Raw genomic sequence first — 20,530 nt, forward strand, 5'->3', positions numbered from 1 at the left:
TTGTTTTTTCTTACTAAGTCTCATATTCAACTAACTTGTGTCAAAAAATAAAATCTCACATGATCTCGCCATACCCCTCACGGAATCCAAATGCGTAAACATTTTTAGACATTTATATTCCAGACTTCTTCTCACGCTTTAGGGCCCCTAAAAAGCCAGGGCAGTATAAATACCCCACATGTGACCCCATTTCGGAAAGAAGACACCCCAAGGTATTCCGTGAGGGGCATATTGAGTCCATGAAAGATTGAAATTTTTGTCCTAAGTTAGCGGAAAGTGAGACTTTGTGAGAAAAAAAACAAAAAAAAACAATATCCGCTAACTTATGCAAAAAAAAAAAAATTTCTATTAACTCGCCAGGCCCCTCATTGAATACCTTGTGGTGTCTTCTTTCCAAAGTGGGGTCACATGTGGGGTATTTATACTGCCCTGGCTTTTTAGGGGCCCGAAAGTGTGAGAAGAAGTCTGGGATCCAAATGTCTAAAAATGCCCTCCTAAAAGGAATTTGGGAACCTTTGCGCATCTAGGCTGCAAAAAAGTGTCACACATCTGGTATCGCCGTACTCAGGAGAAGTTGGGGAATGTGTTTTGGGGTGTCATTTTACATATACCCATGCTGGGTGAGAAAAATATCTTGGTCAAATGCCAACTTTGTATAAAAAAATGGGAAAAGTTATCTTTTGCCAAGATATTTTTCTCACCCAGCATGGGTATATGTAAAATTACACCCCAAAACACCTTCCCCAACTTCTCCTGAGTACGGCGATACCAGATGTGTGACACTTTTTTGCAGCCAAGGTGGGCAAAGGGGCACACATTCCAAAGTGCACCTTTCTGATTTTGCAGGCCATTTTTTACACATTTTGATTGCAAGGTACTTCTCACACATTTGGGCCCCTAAATTGCCAGGGCAGTATAACTACGCCACAAGTGACCCCATTTTGGAAAGAAGACACCCCAAGGTATTCCGTGAGGGGCACGGCGAGTTCCTAGAATTTTTTATTTTTTGTCACAAGTTAGCGGAAAATGATGATTTTTCTTTTTTTTTCTTTTTTCCTTACAAAGTCTCATATTCCACTAACTTGCGACAAAAAATAAAAAATTCTAGGAATTCGCCATGCCCCTCACGGAATACCTTGGGGTGTCTTCTTTCCAAAATGGGGTCACTTGTGGCGTAGTTATACTGCCCTGGCAATTTAGGGGCCCAAATGTGTAAGAAGTACTTTGCAATCAAAATCTGTAAAAAATGACCGGTGAAATCCGAAAGGTGCACTTTGGAATATGTGCCCCTTTGCCCACCTTGGCTGCAAAAAAGTGTCACACATCTGGTATCGCCGTACTCAGGAGAAGTTGGGGAATGTGTTTTGGGGTGTAATTTTACATATACCCATGCTGGGTGAGAAAAATATCTTGGTCAAATGCCAACTTTGTATAAAAAAAAATTGAAAAGTTGTCTTTTGCCAAGATATTTCTCGCACCTTTCGGATTTCACCGGTCATTTTTTACACATTTTGATTGCAAAGTTCTTCTCACACATTTGGGCCCCTAAATTGCCAGGGCAGTATAACTACCCCACAAGTGACCCCATTTTGGAAAGAAGACACCCCAAGGTATTCCGTGAGGGGCATGGCGAGTTCTTAGAATTTTGTATTTTTTGTCGCAAGTTAGTGGAATATGAGACTTTGTAAGAAAAAAATAAAAATAAAAAATCATCATCATTTTCCGCTAACTTGTGACAAAAAATAAAAAGTTCTATGAACTCACTATGCCCATCAGCGAATACCTTAGGGTGTCTACTTTCCGAAATGGGGTCATTTGTGGGGTTTTTCTACTGTTTGGGCATTGTAGAACCTCAGGAATCATGACAGGTGCTCAGAAAGTCAGAGCTGCTTCAAAAAGCGGAAATTCACATTTTTGTACCAGAGTTTGTAAACGCTATAACTTTTACCCAAACCATTTTTTTTTGCCCAAACATATTTTTTTTTATCAAAGACATGTAGAACTATAAATTTAGCGAAAAATTTATATATGGATGTCGTTTTTTTTGCATAATTTTACAGCTGAAAGTGAAAAATGTCATTTTTTTGCTAAAAAATCGTTACATTTCGATTAATAACAAAAAAAGTAAAAATGTCAGCAGCAATAAAATACCACCAAATGAAAGCTCTATTAGTGAGAAGAAAAGGAGGTAAAATTCATTTGGGTGGTAAGTTGCATGACCGAGCGATAAACGGTGAAAGTAGTGTAGTGCAGAAGTGTAAAAAGTGCTCTGGTCATGAAGGGGGTTTCACCTAGCGGGGCTGAAGTGGTTAAAGGGGTTGGCCACTTTTTGGTTACTGTTGATCAGTGTGTTTGTGAGATGATTATATGGCACTTACTAATATTGTCTATTGAAATTTTCCACCATTTTCTATATTTCATAAGCCATGCCCCTTGTTTACAAAGTCTTTTGAGCTGTCCACACAAAGGTCCTATCCATAAAATGGCTGCTGATGGAGAGTCATGTGACCAGGCAAATCGCCTCCATGTGATGTCTCCTCCATTCTAATGCACTGCACCTGCCATCTGCACTTGTTCTGTTTGAAGTTTAGTGCAGGTACAGTGTGTTTGAATAGTGGATACATCACATGGAGGCGATTTGCCTGGTCACATGACCCTCCATCAGCAGCCATTTTATGGACAGCACCTTTGTGTGAACAGCTCAAAAGACTTTGTAAACAAGGGGCATGGCTTATGAAATATAGAAAATGGTGGAAAATTTCAATAGACAATATTAGTAAGTGCCATATAATCATCTCACAAACACACTGATCAACAGTAACCAGAAAGTGGCCAACCCTTTTAAGCCTATCTGGTGTATTTAGCTTAGAAGTTCTACCCTATTATGTTTTTAAAATTTGCTTGTTTTGAAGGAGTATGGACCTGTAAATGAAAATGTGATACGCAGCAGTGCCCACCATGTGTCTGGAGGATGTAGTAGCACTCAGAAACCCATCACAGAGCCACCAATTCACTCACTGATACATGAGAAAAACAATGAACATCAGATCCTGGACCTCACCAACAAGATCATTGAGCTGCTGACTGGAGAGGTGAGCGCTGCTGGGAATACTGGGAGATTATACAGTAATACCAGGGAGGTGTCAGGTTGGTGACTGTATCATTGTGTGTGTCAGGTCCCTATAAGGAGTCAGGATGTCGCTGTCTATTTCTCCATGGAGGAGTGGGAGTATTTAGAAGAACACAGGGATCTGTACAGGGATATTGTCTTCACTTCCCCGGGTAAGAGGAATTATTGGTGTCTCTTGTGTTGGTATGTGGGGATTGTATGTTTTTGTGTACCTTTTTATAGAACAATTTATGAATCCATCTGGGCTGGAGAAGTACATGGTTTCAGAAGTGGCAGACTGCTTATCGCTCTTCACTTTTGGCCAGTGTGTGGCCATTTATTTAACTAGTTAAATGGCTAGCCAATACAAGAGTAGAAAGTGGCTTTTTGTTATTCATAGCTTGTCATTCCCAGACTTTAGAATTGTTGGATGAAAGACCTTTTCCCGAGGAGTAGAAAATCTGGCCATGCAGAGAATTCATTCAACGGTAGTGTTTTACAAAGAGAGCTTGATACTAATAGTTGAGTGAAGTGTGCAGTTACAAGCAAATATACCCGGTCCGAGAACCATTTTTTTCTGTGCCTGTATGGTACCAGACATCCTACTGTCGCCATCGTGTTGGGTCACACTAAGATTTTTTGTTGCACTACCAATTGAGTCATAAAGCTGCAAAACGTCTGCTTTGTAAGCATTTGGACTGGGGCTATAGTTCTTTTACTCGGTAGCAGTACAAAAAGTCTCAGAGTAGCCCTGGTCCTAATGGTACATACATGCAGAATAAAACCAAAGGTTCTGTGGAAGAGAAATTGCATGTCTGTGTATGGTTAGGTAGCTGCTAAATACTATGCATGTCTGCATAAACATATCAAATATACAGGTTTGTTGTGGGAACCAAAGTATAATCATGTCAAAAAATTAGGGCATGTCAAGTATTTTATTTAAAGGGAACCTCTCACGTGGATTTTGTGTATAGAACTAAGGACATGGGTAGCTAGATGGACGCTTGCACATCCGCAATACCCAGTCCCCATAGCTCTGTGTGCTTTTATTGTGTATAAAAACCCGATTTTATACATATGCAAATTAACCTGAGATGAGTCAGAGCTTGAAAATATGACTGTTCTCTGGTCACACAAGTAAGATATGACTCTTTTATGTTAATTTACATATGTATCAAATCGTTTTTTTTACGCAATAAAAGCACACAGAGCTATGGGGACTGGGTATTGCGGATGTGCTAGCGGCCAACAAGCTACCCATGTCCTCAGCTCTGTACCCAAAATGCCGGTGACAGGTTCCCTTTAACATATGTCAAACTCTTTCCTGTACCAATTTTTCTTTTTTCTTTTTAGTCTCCCCTATAACTTTATTTTTCTGTTCTGCCGTGTTTTTTGGATTTTGCTTTTACGGTGTTCTCTGTGCTGCAAAAATTGTGTGATAACCTTATTTTGCAGGTCAGTATGATTACACCAATACTAAATGTTTAGCGTTTTTCTTGTGCTTTACCGCTTTAACCCCTTCCTGACATGTGATGTACATATCTACAGAGCACGTCAGGTCTTTGAAGATGGTGCCCAGTCCAGAGTGGGACAGGTGCCATGGCTGACACCCGGCGCTAATGTCTGTGATCAGAGATAACATTTAAAGGCTATGTACTCCTTTAGTGGCAATTTGTTTATTATTGCATTGTACTTATTTTGAGCTAAACATAATTTTTTCAATTGGTCTTTATTAACAATATAGAATCCTTTTTTCTGTACAGAGCGGAGATGCTCTAATAGCCGCCTGTCTTTTCCATCATCCGGGGAGCAGACGAACACCTTATCTCTGACCTCCTAAACACTCATTATAGCTCAATCCTTATGTTACTGATAAGAATTTGGCTTAAATAAGTGTTTATAACCTTTTAGTAGTTTAGAGATAAGGGTTATTAGATGACCCAAAGTGAAAGTACCAGTCACGCAGAAAAACAGTTAAACCTTTGTGACAGAATGGCTCAATATTTTTAATAAAGGCCAATTGAAAATATGCTTTTTAGCCAAAAATGAGTAAAATATAATCCTAAAAAAAAATTGCCTCCAAAGGTGTACATAGCTTTTAACCCCTCAGGTCAGTTGTCTTCATTGCAACTGAGAGGCTTTTCCCTGAACAGCTTTCCCACGCGCACATTGTTGGAGCCGTTCATTTTTTCTGGGAGCCTCGAGCCTGCTAAAGGCTCTGAGGCTACCACAGCAATAGTTCCAATGTTTGGTAAAAAAAAATTCCCTACACATGTTTGGTATCGCCGTGTCCGTAACAACCTAATCTATAAAACGCTCATGTTACTTTACCCGAACGGTGAACGCCATAAAAATAAAAAATAAAAAACTATGATGAAATTTTAATTTTGCCCACCTTACTTCCCAAAAAAAGGCAATAAAAGCATGTGCGCCAAAATTGTAACAATCAAACCGTCATCTCATCCCGCAAAAATCATACCCTACCCAAGATAATCACCCAAAAACTGAAAAAACTATGGCTCTTAGACTATGGAAACATTAAAACATGATTGTTTTTGTTTCAAAAAATAAATCATTGTGTAAAACTTACATAAAAAAAAAAAAGTATACATACTAGGTATCGCCGCGTCCGTATCGACCGGCTCTATAAAAATATCACATGACCTAACCCCTCAGGTGACCACCGTAAAAAAATAAAAATAAAAACTGTGTAAAAAAAAGCCATTTTTTGTCATCTTATGTCACAAAAAGTAACATAGTAACATAGTACATAAGGCCGAAAAAAGACATTTGTCCATCCAGTTCGGCCTGTCATCCTGCAAGTTGATCCAGAGGAAGGCAAAAAACCCCTTTGAGGTAGAAGCCAATTTTCCTCACTTTAGGGGAATAAAAATTCCTTCCCGACTCCAATCAGGCAATCAGAATAGCAAGCGATCAAAAAGTCATATGCACCCCAAATAGTGATCAAACCGTCATCTCATCCCACAAAAAATGAGACCCTACTTAAGATAATGGCCCAAAAACTGAAAAAACTATGGCTCTTAGAGTATGGAGACACTAAAACATTTTTTTTTGTTTTAAAAATGAAATCATTGTGTAAAACTTACATAAATAAAAAAAATTGTATACATATTCGGTATGGCCGCGTCCGTGACAACCTGCTCTATAAAATTACCACATGATCTAACCTGTCAGATGAATGTTGTAAATAAAAAAATTAAAAAAACGGTGCCAAAAAAGCTATTTCTTGTTACCTTGCCGCACAAAAAGTGTAATATAGAGCAACCAAAAATGTACCCTAAACTAGTACCAACAAAACTGCCAACCTATCCCGTAGTTTCTAAAATGGGGTCACTTTTTTGGAGTTTCTACTCTAGGGGTGCATAAGGGGGGGTTTCAAATGGGACATGGTGTCAAAAAAAACAGTTTGGCTGTTAACCCTTGCATTGTAACTGGAAAAAAAAATATAAAAATGGAAAATCTGCCCAAAAAGTAAAATTTTGAAATTGTATCTCTATTTTCCAATAAATCTTGTACAAAGTTATCAAAGTTTGTAAAATCAGTTTTGAATACCTTGAGGGGTGTACTTTCTTATATGGGGTCACTTTTAGGGAGTTTCTGCTCTAGCGGAGCATCAGGGGGGCTTCAAATGGGACATGGTGTAAATAAACCAGTCCAGCAAAATCTGCATTCCAAAAACCAAACGGCGCACCTTCCACTCTACGCCCGCTGTGTGGCCGTACAGTAGTTTATGGCCACATATAGGGGTGTTTCTGTAAACGTCAGAGTCAGGGCAATAAAGATACAGTCTTGTTTGGCTGTTAACCCTTGCTTTGTTAGTGGAAAAAATTGGTTAAAATGGAAAATTAGGCAAAAAAATGAAATTCACTAATTTCATCCCCATTTGCCAATAACTCTTGTGCAACACCTAAAGGGTTAACGAAGTTTGTAAAAATCTGTTTTTAATACCTTGAGGGGTGGTTTCTATTATGTAAGCCTCACAAAGTGACTTCAGACCTGTAGTGGATTCTAAAAATTGGATTTCAGAAAAATTTCAAGATTTGCTTCTAAATTTCTAAGCCTTGTAACGTCCCCAAAAAATTAAATATAATTCCCAAAATAATTCAAACATGAAGTAGACATATGGGGAATGTAAAGTCATCACAATTTTGGGGGTATTACTATGTATTACAGAAGTAGAGAAACAAACTTTGAAATTTGCAAATGTTTTCAAATTTTGGGTAAATTTAGGTATTTTTTTATGCAAAAAAATTTTTGGGGGGGGACACACTTCATTTTTCCAGTGCCATGAAGTACAATATGTGACGAAAAAACAATCTCAGAACGGCCTGGATAAGTCAAAGCATTTTAAAGTTATCAGCACTTAAAGTGACACTGGTCAGATTTGCAAAAAATGGCCTGGTCCTTAAGGTGAAATAGGGCTGTGTCTTGAAGGGGTTAAGGAGATATTTCTGTGGTGGACATATCATTTGAAGTCTGTCTTGGAGCTCCAACTGGGTCCCAGCCACGCCACTTTCCAGGTGAATTTTATTTAATTAGATTACACTGTAGCTGGTGAGAATTGTTATTGTGCTTATGTTTTAATAAAATATTATGGATCTGGGAAGGCAGAGAATGAAAATGCAGAAATGGAAAATCACCCAGTTGGGAAGGGATTAAAAAAAGTATACATCTACAGAGTTGTGTGACAGGTCCGTGCAGCCATCACAACATAAAACCACCATCACTGGCAAAATAGAGGACGTAAAAGTAGATGTAGGCATCCTGAGGCAAAACTTACAAAATCTGTAAAATAGAGTTCAGGCTGCAGAAGAATCCATTTCTTGCCTGGAAGATACTACTGCTAAAATACCTAGAACCATTTCAGATCTGACCTCTAAGTCAGAGATGTGGAAGCAAAAGGCTGATGATCTGGAAAATCACTTATGCTGTAATAATATAAGAATCGTCGGTCTTCCTGAGAGAGCTGAGGTCAGATACCCTGATGAATATGTTGATAAATGGATAAAATAACTTTTTTCGGAAACTGCCTTTTCTGCGGCCTATGCAGTCAAGTGGCTCACAGAGTCCCTGCCAAATCGCCACCTCCAGGAGTCCTACTGCATCCCTTATTAGCAAGATTTGTAAATTGCAAAGACCATGATAAAATCCTGATGCTGGCCAGGAAAAAGCAAGACATAAAGGTTGACAACATGCGGGTATTTTCCTGGACTTTTCTATGGAGCTGCAGAAACACAGAGCTTTATTCCTGGATGTGAAAGGACTCATCAGACAAGCGAATATTCCATGGCATACCCTGCCAGACTTTGCTTGGTGGATGGGGGAAAAAGCAGTATTCTTCACCACTCCCAGAGAGGCATCTGAATGGCTATCCTTGCAGAGACGTTCCCCATGAAGATCTATTTGTCACAGATTTGGACTTGGTCTATCTGATATCCTTTTATTTCATGGTTACAGCTAAGCTTGGTTCTCCCCAGTAGATGCATGTCTTTGCTGTTTCAAACTTGAGTGGAGGCATCCCGGTATTACTGGCCCAATACTTGATCTGGAATTGGTGATCTCACATCAACGGTTTAGAAATGTTTATCTTCTCTTTTAGATTTGTTTGTTTTGTTCTGGATTTGTTTGTTAATAGTAGCTGGCTGGGAGTGAGTTCATATCTGTCTTCCATACCATGGCGAAACTATCCACTTCTAGACCATGCCATTTACTCCCTTCCTGACCAAGCCTAATGCCTCATTCACACGTCAGTGTTCGGTCAGTGACTTTGAACCAAAACCAGGGGTGGTTCTAAACATAGAACAGGTGCAGATGTTTCCCTTATACCCTATGTCTGTGGAGGCTCCAATCCTGATTTTGGTTCACAATCACTGATGCAAATCGCTGACCAAAACACAGACATGTGAATTAGACATCCGTTTTTAGAATCTGACACGTGTCACTTTGTTAATGGTGATTTGGAAAAATTCACTATTTTCTAAATTTGAATCGCTCAGCTTATAAGACAGATAGTGATACCTCATACAATACTTAATAATTAACATTCACCATATGTCAACTTTATGTTGGCATCATTTTGGTAATGTTATTTTATTTTTTAAGGACGTTTTAAAAAAAAAATCCAAAATCAATTTTTTAAGGACTAATTTAATTCTAAAGTCCACCCATAATTACCCATTTTAGAAACTACACCTCTCAAACTATTCAAAACTGATTTTAGAAATGTTGTTAACCATTTAATTCCACAGGAATTAAAGCAAACTGTAGGTGAAATTTCACTTATTTTGCAGATTTTCCATTTGAATCCTTTTTTTTCTGTAACACATCAGGGGTTAACTTCAAAACAAACCTCAATATTTTTATTTGCAGAGGCGGCGCTGCTGAGGTAGGGAGGGCGGCGATTAAGACAGGGAAGGCGGCGCTGGGCACCAGACGGCGATGGATGCAGCCGGGCACCCTGTATTAACGGACGTTCCCTTGGGCACATTAGGTAGGTGATTGACAGGTTATAAAAACCTGTTTTGGGGGCTAATAGAGCCACAAGCAGGTTTAATAAGGCCAGCTTAGGATTCATGTTATCAGTACGGACATGGGCATATGTTTAGGTTATAGGAGTAAAATCTCATGACAGAATCCCTTTAAATCCATACGTTATCAACCTGAAGGAATATCGGACCATTCTCCACTATTAGGTAAATTTGAGCGCTTTGCCCCATCAGTAAGATATAAAAATGAACATACATCCATTCTGGCTCACTCTTTTTGATAGTACAGCTAAAAGACCACTTAAATACTTTTTTACAGGCCCACTCGAATGAGCATAACCAAATCCTGCTTTGGGATAGTCTCAAGGCCTATTTGAGAGGCAGCCTACAATCCCATATATCATATATTAAAAAGAAATCGGGCAAGAAAGAGAAGGCTCATGCAAAAACCTGTATTGATAAGTAATGTCACTATATTACACAACCTGGTGATTCCAACAAGGCTGAATGGTTAATGGCAAGTAAACAATGCCTAATCGTACTGAAAGAACAGGTGAATAGGCAACAGTTTTTCTTAAAACAGTCTGCATTTCAACTAGGCAACCAGTCTGGGTGGTGTAAGGGATTGTCTCTTTTCAGGGGGGGGGGGGGGGGGGGGGGGGGGTCACACTCACAGATATCTTAGCAGACATGGTTATAATGTCTAAACTCTTGCTTTATTTCAGACACTTTAGCAAAGCACAGGTTACGAAGTCGCAGCTTCAACTTATCACGTCTGACATCCACACAAAATAACAAACCTTTGCCCGGCTAGGCTCTGACTAAACACATAAGCGTTTCCCTGGCTCACCTACAGAGACCTGTTCACACATGGAACACAAATGTGGCTTTCCTCAGCCATACAGTCCAGCAACCTCTAGGTTGTGACACTTCAATATCTTTTGGGGGATTGTGGCCCAGTAGTCCTCCCGACTCTGGCCTCGTGATCCTTATTTTACAGGCGTCACCGCGTCCCCCAAAGTTCAGGCTATTGCCTAGCCTCGTGGCCCCTCAGCCCACCCGGCTGAGACCACTCGCACAGAGCCTCACCAGGACTCTGCTTCACAAAACACTCCAGAGTGAGACACACCCAAGATCCAGTAGCAGGATTAAATAGGATCCCTGGACATTAGCATGCTTCAAGTTCCAGACTGGAACCTGGGGAACAGGCGCCCACCCAACACTTTGCTTGTTCCAAGTAAAACCCGCCCTGAACTAGCTGAACAAGCTACACTATCTACATGGTGTCCCAACTATTTTAGTGGACACCTGAACTAGGGCTTTTACTCCACCAAGGCCTGGCCCCTTGACACGCTCTCGGTGCACACAACACCCCTTTTATCCTGCTTCCCCGTAACTTTACTGCACACCTCAATGTTCACATTGCCACATATTCCCCCCCCCCCCCCCCCCCTCTGTTCAAACCTGTGGGGGTGAACACATGTACCAACCGGATGCTCGTGATAGGGCATCCACATTATACTGCCATCTTCCGGCTCAACGTTCCCCCTGGAAGAGATGGCCAGCGTTGCAAGGCTTCCCTTTATTTTGCCAGACCCAGGCCATCAGAGCTTGGTTTGTCATAAACACTGCCTTCCTACCTAGACTACAGTGTCTAAGGGCCTCCTCCAACTCCTCTGCGCTGGAGAACTTTGCTTTCTGGCTTGCTTCTTTTCCAGATGTCTTCTTAGGCCCCCAACCTTTAACTTCCGCAACCTTTACAGCCTCGTTTTCCACGGGGAGTTCCCGCCTCTTCCTTTTGTTGGAGATCTGGCTGGTCAGTTTTAAACCACCCTTCAGCCGCTCTAATGTCACCTGGTGTTCACACTCACTTTGTTTCTTTATTCTATCACCAGATAGTACTTCTCTTTTCTTTTGCATCCACATCATCCCCATCCACTGGTTCAGCAGATACATCTTCCATCTTCTGCTCGAGAGCACACTTAGATTTCTCCAACTCATAGACGTTCTTCCCGACGTCATCTTTTAAGCTCATGAGATTTTCCATCTCTGCTCTGAGTTGCCTGTTCAGCCTCTCAAATTTATCTCGCTCCTCAAGGGCCCTGGTCTCCTCTCGAGCATCAGCCTCCACTCGGTCATGTTCCTCGGCATATCAAGCAAATATGCAACTCTCTTCAACCAGGAGCTGGTCAAACTTTTTCTGTTTCTTCTCCAATCTAGACACAGTTTCAGGGTCCAGGTCCATCATCCAATCACGCAACTCTTGATCAAGTTGAGCCATCCTGGCTTCCAAATGTTTTTTCTCCTCCAAGAGAGCAGATTTTTCTGAGGTGCTGTTTAAGACCTCATCAGCCAGCTCATCCTTTTCCTGCTCTGCATGACGTCTGGATTGTGCAGAAGCTGCAAGTTCCTCTTGAAGTTGGAGAATTTCCGCTTCTATTTGTGACTCTAGATCCTTCAGTTCATTCATCTTTTTCTGAGCCTCTTCCTGTGACTCCTCTAGGGCTTTCTGCAGTTGCTCTGCGAGAACCGCTAGTCCCTTCTCTAGTGTATCTAGGGACTGTGCAAAGCGAGGGAAAACATCTTCAAGTTTGTAGCTGTACTGACCTGTCAGGTCATCTACCCCTGCCTGGGTATGGGTCTCAGACACTAGGCTGCCGTCTCCCCACTCAGCTCTCGTCACGTCAGGTATAACTGTCATCTGGTCGCTACTCGAGAACGCCTGAATTCCGCAATACTTTGACCTGGTAGCTTCCCTCTCGGAGTTGCTAATGGTCACAGCATATATCGCCTATGTTACTCGTGTCATTATTAATGCTGACCTCTAGGGGCACACATGAGCTAATCTTCACATTGGACATTTCCTCAGTAACCATAGAACCCTGTGGAGACTGCATACCCACTTCTGGTACATACTCTAGACCCGCCTCATTGCCTACAATGGGGTTGGCACATTCCGTACATCAGTTACACATCATTGTGGTTCACCTTTTGCAGTCATTTGTTTTTTTTTAAATAAAAAGTGATCAAAAAGTCATATACACCCCAGAATAGTATTAATGAAAAGTTTAGATCGCCCCGCAAATAATGAGCCCCCGTACAGCTCCGAAAACATAATTACAAAAAAGTTATAGGGGTCAAAACATGGCATTTTTTTTAGCACTATCAAAACGCAAGAAAACTATACATATAAGATATCGCCCGATTCGTACTGACCTGTAGAATAAAAGTAGCCAGTCAGTTTTATCGCACATCGAATGCCATAAATTAAAAACCTGCAAAACTGTGGTGGAATTATTATTATTATTTTTTATATTTCACCCCATTTGGAATTACTGGCTCACATGCGGACCGCCCCAGGAAAGGAAGACCAAGAGTCACCTCTGCTGCGGAGGATAAGTTCATCCGAGTCACCAGCCTCAGAAATCGCAGGTTAACAGCAGCTCGAATTAGAGACCAGGTCAATGCCACACAGAGTTCTAGCAGCAGACACATCTCTAGAACAACTGTTAAGAGGAGACTGTGTGAATCAGGCCTTCATGGTAGAATATCTGCTAGGAAACCACTGCTAAGGACAGGCAACAAGCAGAAGAGACTTGTTTGGCAGATTTGACCCCCCCCCCCCCCCCCCCCCCCCCCCCCCCCCCCCCCTTAACACACACACACACACACACACCTTTCCCCCTTGAAAATCCCAGACATTTTTGGTAATTTATAAATTCCGACTGGACAATATTTTTTTTAGGTCTCAGAAAGAGGACATATCTGGAACAAAGAGGAAGTATGGTCACACTAAACACTGCTGTGGAGGAGGCTATGGCACTGTAGCTGTCATTTATGGTACAACTATGGATATAGTGGAAGCTTATAGAGGGCTTTGGCTGAGCTTTATAGGGCATTTATCTGTTGTAGGGGAACTGTGACTGGCATCTGTAGGTGGGTGGAGGTGGTTGGCGGCAGTTGTGGAGGAACGATGAAACTATAGCAAGTTATGGAAGCAGTGGATGAAATGTTTTGGGGCTTTGACTGGCACTAATATGGCACTGCCAATGGCTGTCCCTTATGTTAGCACTGTGGTTGCTGTGTTAGATGGGCATTGTGGATGGCATTTGTAGGAGCACCATGGTTGTCATCTTTGGCATCAGTGTGATTAGCTCCTATCTTACCAATATTGCTGGAAATTATAGGTGCAACATGGATTTCACTTATGGAGTAGCTGGCAGTTTAGGGTCATAGTGGTTTTCAATTATGGGGGTACAGTGGCTGGCAGTTGTGCGGGGCTATCACCTCTGGCATCACTGTGGATAACACTTATGGGTCAATTTTGCAGGGAGTTCTTGGGGAACTATGGCTGCCAGTTATAGAGGCAGCAGATGAAACTTATGGGGGCATTGGTTGGCACTTGTATGGTGTTGTCAGTAACTATCTCTAATAGGGACACTGGATAGCACAAGGAGCCCAGAATTCTAGGATCTGTAGGGGTAGTGTGGCTGGCACGAACTATGGCTGGCAGGGCAATCCCAGACTCTTCAGTAAATGTATGAGGGCTCAGCCTGGCACTTATGGTAAAGGGGCACAATGAGGGCACTGGGACTGGGACTTTAGGTGTTATTGCTGCACTGTGATGATACAGACATGTGAAAAATCTGTTCCACCATACATGTTAGTCTCATTTACCAGGGATTGTCCTTGTTGCCCCTAGCAACCAATCAGTGCTCAGCTTTCATTTCTTTATTTGCTCTGGAAAAATTTAAGCTGGTTGCTGTGGGCAATGAAGACAGTCTTACTGGTAGATAGTGTTGATGAATAAGAACCCATTCCTCAAGGGGAAGGTGTGCCTATGTTATTATTTATTGTATGTAATCCCCTAATATTACATATATAATATGCATTTATGTATTTAGGGCAGGCTGTGTTTCAGTTTAGACACAAAATGGGACATGCGTCTAAATTTGCAACTTTCCGAAGCTATAAAACTGTTGTATAAAATTGATCCATTCACCCCACAGCATTCACCTGATCAGTCGTTGACCCTCGGAGTCACTAGTGACCGTTCTCATTCGGCGCAACTGTGCTGGGATTCCTAACACGGCTCAGAGTCCTAGCAATGCTCTACTAACTTGGTTATTTCAAAATGAATTTCATTTTAAGGGACTTTCTCACCTGGAACATTTTTTGGCATATCCATAGGATGATGCCCCCAAAGTGTACAGACAGCAAGATGTGCATGCCTGGCCACCCTTCCTTCTCCGCTATGGAACTTCAGAAAATGGCTGACCGGTGGTTTGCCAATTTTCAGGAGTCCCATAGTGGTGAATGGAGACTTTAAAAAATGAACTCAAGGACGGTCCCATAGAGGTGAATGGAGAGATGGCCGCGCTTCTGCTGCTTGATCTCCATTCGCTGCTATGGACCTTAGAAAAATAGCTGCGCATGCTCGCTATATTTGGAACTCCCATAGCAATGAATGGAGAGGACGCTGCGCATGCGCCGTGTTCTTTCCGTTTACTTCGAACTCTTGTTCTGGAGATATGAGCAGGTCCCACAGGTGGGACCCCCACCTATAGGACATTTATAACACATCCTATCGATATATGCCGTGTATGTTCTAGATGGGAATACCCCTTTAACCTCCTCCCTGAGAAAATCATGCATACATCCCTGAAACAAAAGAACGCAAATTAAAGAAACTGAATAAAGACACAGAACACGTTAATTGGGGGATAAATGGCCAAATTGTTTATTTAAAATATTTAGATATTGCAAACCCCTGACTCGGGGAGAGTAACCCTCCAGCACTCAGGAGAGGAAAAACCCCTGTGGAGGAAACCATGGCTGTAGGGCTGCCCTTCCCTTGGGCGTAGAGGTAATGCCACTATGTGGCTGCCACATAAATAGTAGGAGGGGGGGGTGAAGCAGCCGGGCTGATCTGGTTGGCTAGGCAGATGTCCTTTTTCTCCCGTTGGGCGATGGGCTTCCTGCTAGAACCTCCAAATTTCATCAAGATGTGATGGGCAGGGATAGTCAAGCTCAAGGTCCTCGGGCCATCAAGTACGGCACCAAACATGGCCGTTTGCCTGCTTTTTACAAGGGTTTTTCTCTTATGACACTCCTTCTTATGATGTCACAAATGTCTATGACTAATGTTTGTGACAGTGTTCAAAGGCGTTAACTGTCAATTTGCCATACTGCAGAGGCCATTAATAGCCTCTTCAGTAAGGCATATTGACTGTAGCAGTGTTCCAAAGGGTTAACCCTTTAGTGACTGTCAATATGCCTTACTGAAGAGGCTATTAATGGCCTCTGCAGTATGGCAAATTGACAGTTAACCCTTTGGAACACTGCTACAAACATTAGTCATAAACATGTGTCAAGAAGGAGTGTCATAAGAGAAAAACCCTTTAAAAAAGCGGGCAAGTGGCCAAATTGGTGCTGTACTTGATGGCCTGAGGACCTTGAGCTTGATTACCCCTGCCCACCACATCTTGATGAAATTTGGATGTTCTAGCAGGAAGCCCAACGGGAAAAAGGGGACATCTGCCTAGCCAACCAGATCAGCCCTGTGCTGCACCCCCCTACTATTTATGTGGCATCCACATAGTGGCATTACCCTCTAAGTCCAAGGGTAGGGCTGCCTTCCAGTAATGGTTCCCTAGAGGTTTCCTCCACATGGGTTTTTCCTCTCCCGAGTGCTGTAGGGGGGGCTCTGTGTGAGTCGGGGGTTTGCCATTTCTTAATATTTTAAATACAATTTGGCCATTTATCCCCCAATTAACGTGTTCTGTGTCTTTATTCAGTTTAATTTGCGTTCTTTGGTTTCAAGAATGTATGCATGATTTTCTCAGGGAGGAGGTTAAAGGGGTATTCCCATCTAGGTAGGACATATACGGCATATATCGATAGGATGTGTCACCTCTGGGACCTGCTCATGTCTGCAGAACAGGAGCACAAAGCAATTGGAGAGCACATTGCGCATGCGCGGTGTCCCCTCCGTTCATTGCCATGGTGTCCCCTCCCCATTGCCATGGGAGTTCCAAATATAGCAAGCACACTTGGCTATTTTTTTGAAGTCCCATAGCAGCGAATGGAGAACAAGTAGCAGAAGCGCAGCCATCTCTCCATTCGCTTCTATGGGACTGTCCTTAACACCTTCACGCATTTTCACATACACGTACGCGAGGGAATATGGCTTCTTGCCGCATCCTCACGTGCATGTACGTGATGTGATCGGGCAGGTGCAGGAGCTGCACCCTCCCGATGCGCAGCACAGGCCCCACTGTTACTGATAGCCGGGCCCGTGCTGCATCCACCGGCATTTCTGTATGCGTTGATGTCGGCGGATTAACCCTTTCACATGCCGCTGTCAGCGCTGACCGCGGCATGTGCGGGGTTTACAGAGGGAGGGGGCTTCCACAGGCATCTGAACCTGCTAGCTACAGAAGCCCAGGAGATACAGCTTCAGGGCTGGGTCTCCTAGGCAACTGTCAACGTCTTACTGTGTAAGGCGCTGACCTTTCAATTCAGTACTGAATTGAAACAGGGGTCAAACCCTGAAAAGGTGAAGTCCCACAGTGGGACAAATATAAAAAGTGAAAAAAAAGGTTTTTTTATTTTTTATTTTTTTTATATAATTTTTTTTGTTTCAAGTAAGAAAAGCGTCCTTTTCCCAAAATAAAGTAAAGATAATAGTTAAAAATAGGGAAAATAATAAAAGTATATTAGGTATTGCTGCGACCAACTCTATAAAAATATCACATGACCTAACCTCACAAGTGAACACCATCAAAAAAAATAAAATAAAAACTGTGCTAAAAAAACAACTATTTTTTTTGTCACCTTACATCACTAAAAGTGTAACACCAAGTGATCAAAAAGGCTTATGCCCCCCAGAATAGTACCAACTTAACAGTCTCCTCATCCCGCAAAAAATAAGCCCCTACCTAAGACAATTGCCCCCAAAAAATATATGGCTCTCGGACTGTGGAGACACTAAAACATGATTTTTTTTGTTTCAAAAATGCTTTTAGTGTGTTAAATGTAAAATATTAGATATCGCCGCATCAGTAACAACCTGCTGTATAAAAATACCACAAGATCTAACTCCTCAGGTGAACACCGTAAATAAAATAATAATTAAAAAAACGGTGTAAAAAAGCTATTTTTTTGTCGCCTCGCATCACAAAAAGTGTAATACCAAGCAATCAAAAAGTCATACGCACCCCAAAATCGTACCAATCAAACAGACATCCCATCCCACAAAAAATTAGACCCTACCTAGGACAATTGCCCAAAAAATAAAAAATAACTATGGCTCTCAGAATATGGAGACACTAAAACTTATAAGTATACATATTAGGTATCGTCTCGTCCGTAAGAACCTGCTGTATAAAAATATCACATGAACTAAACCCTCAGGTTAACACTGTAAAAAAAAAAAAAAAAAAAAATAAATAATTAAAAAAAGGTCAAAAAAGCCATTTTTTTTTTCACCTTACATCACAAAAAGTGTAATGCCAAGCGATCAAAAAGTCATATGCACCAATCAAACAGTCATCTCATACAGAAAAAAATTTGCCTAAAAAAACTATGGCTTTCAGAATATGGAGACGCCCAAAAATATTTTTTTTCTAAAATGCTTTATTATTTAAAACTCAAACAACTAAAAAAAGTACTCATATTTGGTATTGTTGCATCCGTAACCTGTTCTATAAAAATACCACATAATCTAACCTGTCAGATGAACATTGTAAATAACAAAAAATAAAAACAGTGCCAAAACTGCTTTTTTTTTTGTTAACTTGCCTCAAAAAAAGTCTAATTTAGAGCAACCAAATCATATGTACCTGTGACGGATGATGTTGCAGATAGCTGGAAGTTATGAATAAACATCCAACTGGCTTGATCCCAAACTAAGGAGCATATAGGTGACCCCTATAAAACCCTAAGAGCTCACCCTGACTGCTAAGCACATACAAGGGTCTCAAAGGTAGACGATTGTATGCCCCCGTACCTAAGACTGCTTGACACCTGAAACCCCTACAATAGTGAGGGGACACAACCACCAGCTCCCTGCACTTCATAGGGAGGGAGTCGGGGTCACCCAGAATCAAGCCAGCAAGGAAACATAATACATGAAAGGACTTATCAGATTTACAGTGCTATATTATTATTTTTTTCATAACACGGACATTCCCTTCAACACCTTAAGGACCGAGCTCATTTTCACCTTAAGGACTAGGCCATTTTTTGCAAATCTGACCAGTGTCACTTTATGTGGTCATAACTTTAAAACGCTTTGACTTATCCAGGCCATTCTGAGCACATATTGTACTTCATGACACTGGAAAAATGAAGTAAAAAAAAAAACTTTTTTATTTATAAAAAACATACAAAATTTACCAAAAATGAAGTAAAAAATTGCAAATTTCCAAGTTTCAATTTCTCTACTTCTATAATACATAGTAATACCTCCAAACATAGTTATTACTTTACATTCCCCATATGTCTACTTCATGTTTGCATCATTTTGGGAATGATATTTTATATTTTGGTGATGTTACAAGGCTTAGAAGTTTGAAAGCAAATCTTGAAATCTTTCTGAACTTTTAAAAAACCCAATTTTTAGGGACCAGTTCAGGTCTGAAGTCACTTTGTGAGGCTTATATAATAGAAACCACCCAAAAATGACCCCTTTCTAGAAACTACACCCCTCAAGGTATTCAAAACTGATTTTACAAACGTTGTTAACCCTTTAGGTGTTCCACAAGAGTTATTGGCAAATAGAGATGAAATTTCAGAATTTCAATTTTTTGGCAAATTTTCCATTTTACAATTTTTTTTCCAGTTACAAAGCAAGGGTTAACAGCCAAACAAAACTCATTATTTATGGCCCTGATTCTGTAGTTTACAGAAACACCCCATATGTGGTCACAAAACGCTGTACGGGCACACGGCAGGGCGCAGAAGGAAAGGAATGCCATACAGTTTTTGGAAGGCAGATTTTGTTAGACAGTTTTTTGGGACACCATGTCCCATTTGAAGCCCCCCTGATGCACCCCTAGAGTAGAAACTCCAAAAAAGTGACCCCATTTTAGAAACTACGGGATAGGGTGGAAGTTTTGTTGGTACTAGTTTAGGGTACATATGATTTTTGGTTGCTCTATATTACACTTTTTGTGAGGCAAGGTAACAAGAAATAGCTTTTTTGGCACCGTTTTTTTTTTTTGTTATTTACAACATTCATCTGACAGGTTAGATCATGTGGTATTTTTATAGAGCAGGTTGTAACGGATGCGGCGATACCTAATATGTATACAATTTTTTTATTTATGTAAGTTTTACACAATGATTTATTTATTTAAACTCCATAGTCTGAGAGCCATAGTTTTTTCAGTTTTTGGGCGATTATCTAAAGTAGGGTTGAGGTTTTTGTGGGATGAGATGACGGTTTTATTGGCACTATTTTGGGGGTGCATATGTCTTTTTGATTGCTTGCTATTACACCCTTTTGTGACATAAGATGACAAAAAAAGGGGTTAGGTCATGTGATATTTTTATACAGCCAGTCGATACGGACGCGGCAATACCTAATATGTATACTTTTTTTAAATTATGTTTTACACAATGATTTCATTTCTGAAACAAAAAAAATCATGTTTTAGTGTTTCCATAGTCTAAGAGCCATAGTTTTTTCAGTTTTTGGGCGATTATCTTGGGTAGGGTATGATTTTTGCGGGATGAGATGACGGTTTGATTGGCGCTATTTTGGGGTGCATATGACTTTTTGATCGCTTGCTATTACACTTTTTGTGATGTAAGGTGACAAAATATTATTTATTTAGCAGTTTTTATTTTTTATTTTTTACGATGTTCATCTGAGGGGTTAGCTCATGTGATATTATTATAGAGCTGGTCG

General features: G+C 41.0%; 1 protein-coding gene across 2 annotated transcripts in view; it reads left to right on the forward strand.

The window, feature by feature from the left end:
- Window positions 1-20,530, forward strand: part of LOC122941330 (oocyte zinc finger protein XlCOF7.1-like) — a 47,817-nt gene that overhangs the window by 18,959 nt on the left and 8,328 nt on the right. For both annotated transcript variants that reach the window (XM_044298463.1, XM_044298464.1), the window contains exons 3-4: window positions 2,913-3,092; window positions 3,177-3,282. In XM_044298463.1, coding sequence (XP_044154398.1) covers window positions 2,913-3,092; window positions 3,177-3,282 — 286 coding nt within the window. The remainder of the gene's footprint in view (window positions 1-2,912; window positions 3,093-3,176; window positions 3,283-20,530) is intronic.

This window comes from Bufo gargarizans, chromosome 6, assembly GCF_014858855.1.
Source record: "Bufo gargarizans isolate SCDJY-AF-19 chromosome 6, ASM1485885v1, whole genome shotgun sequence".
In the NCBI taxonomy this organism is placed as follows: domain Eukaryota; kingdom Metazoa; phylum Chordata; class Amphibia; order Anura; family Bufonidae; genus Bufo; species Bufo gargarizans.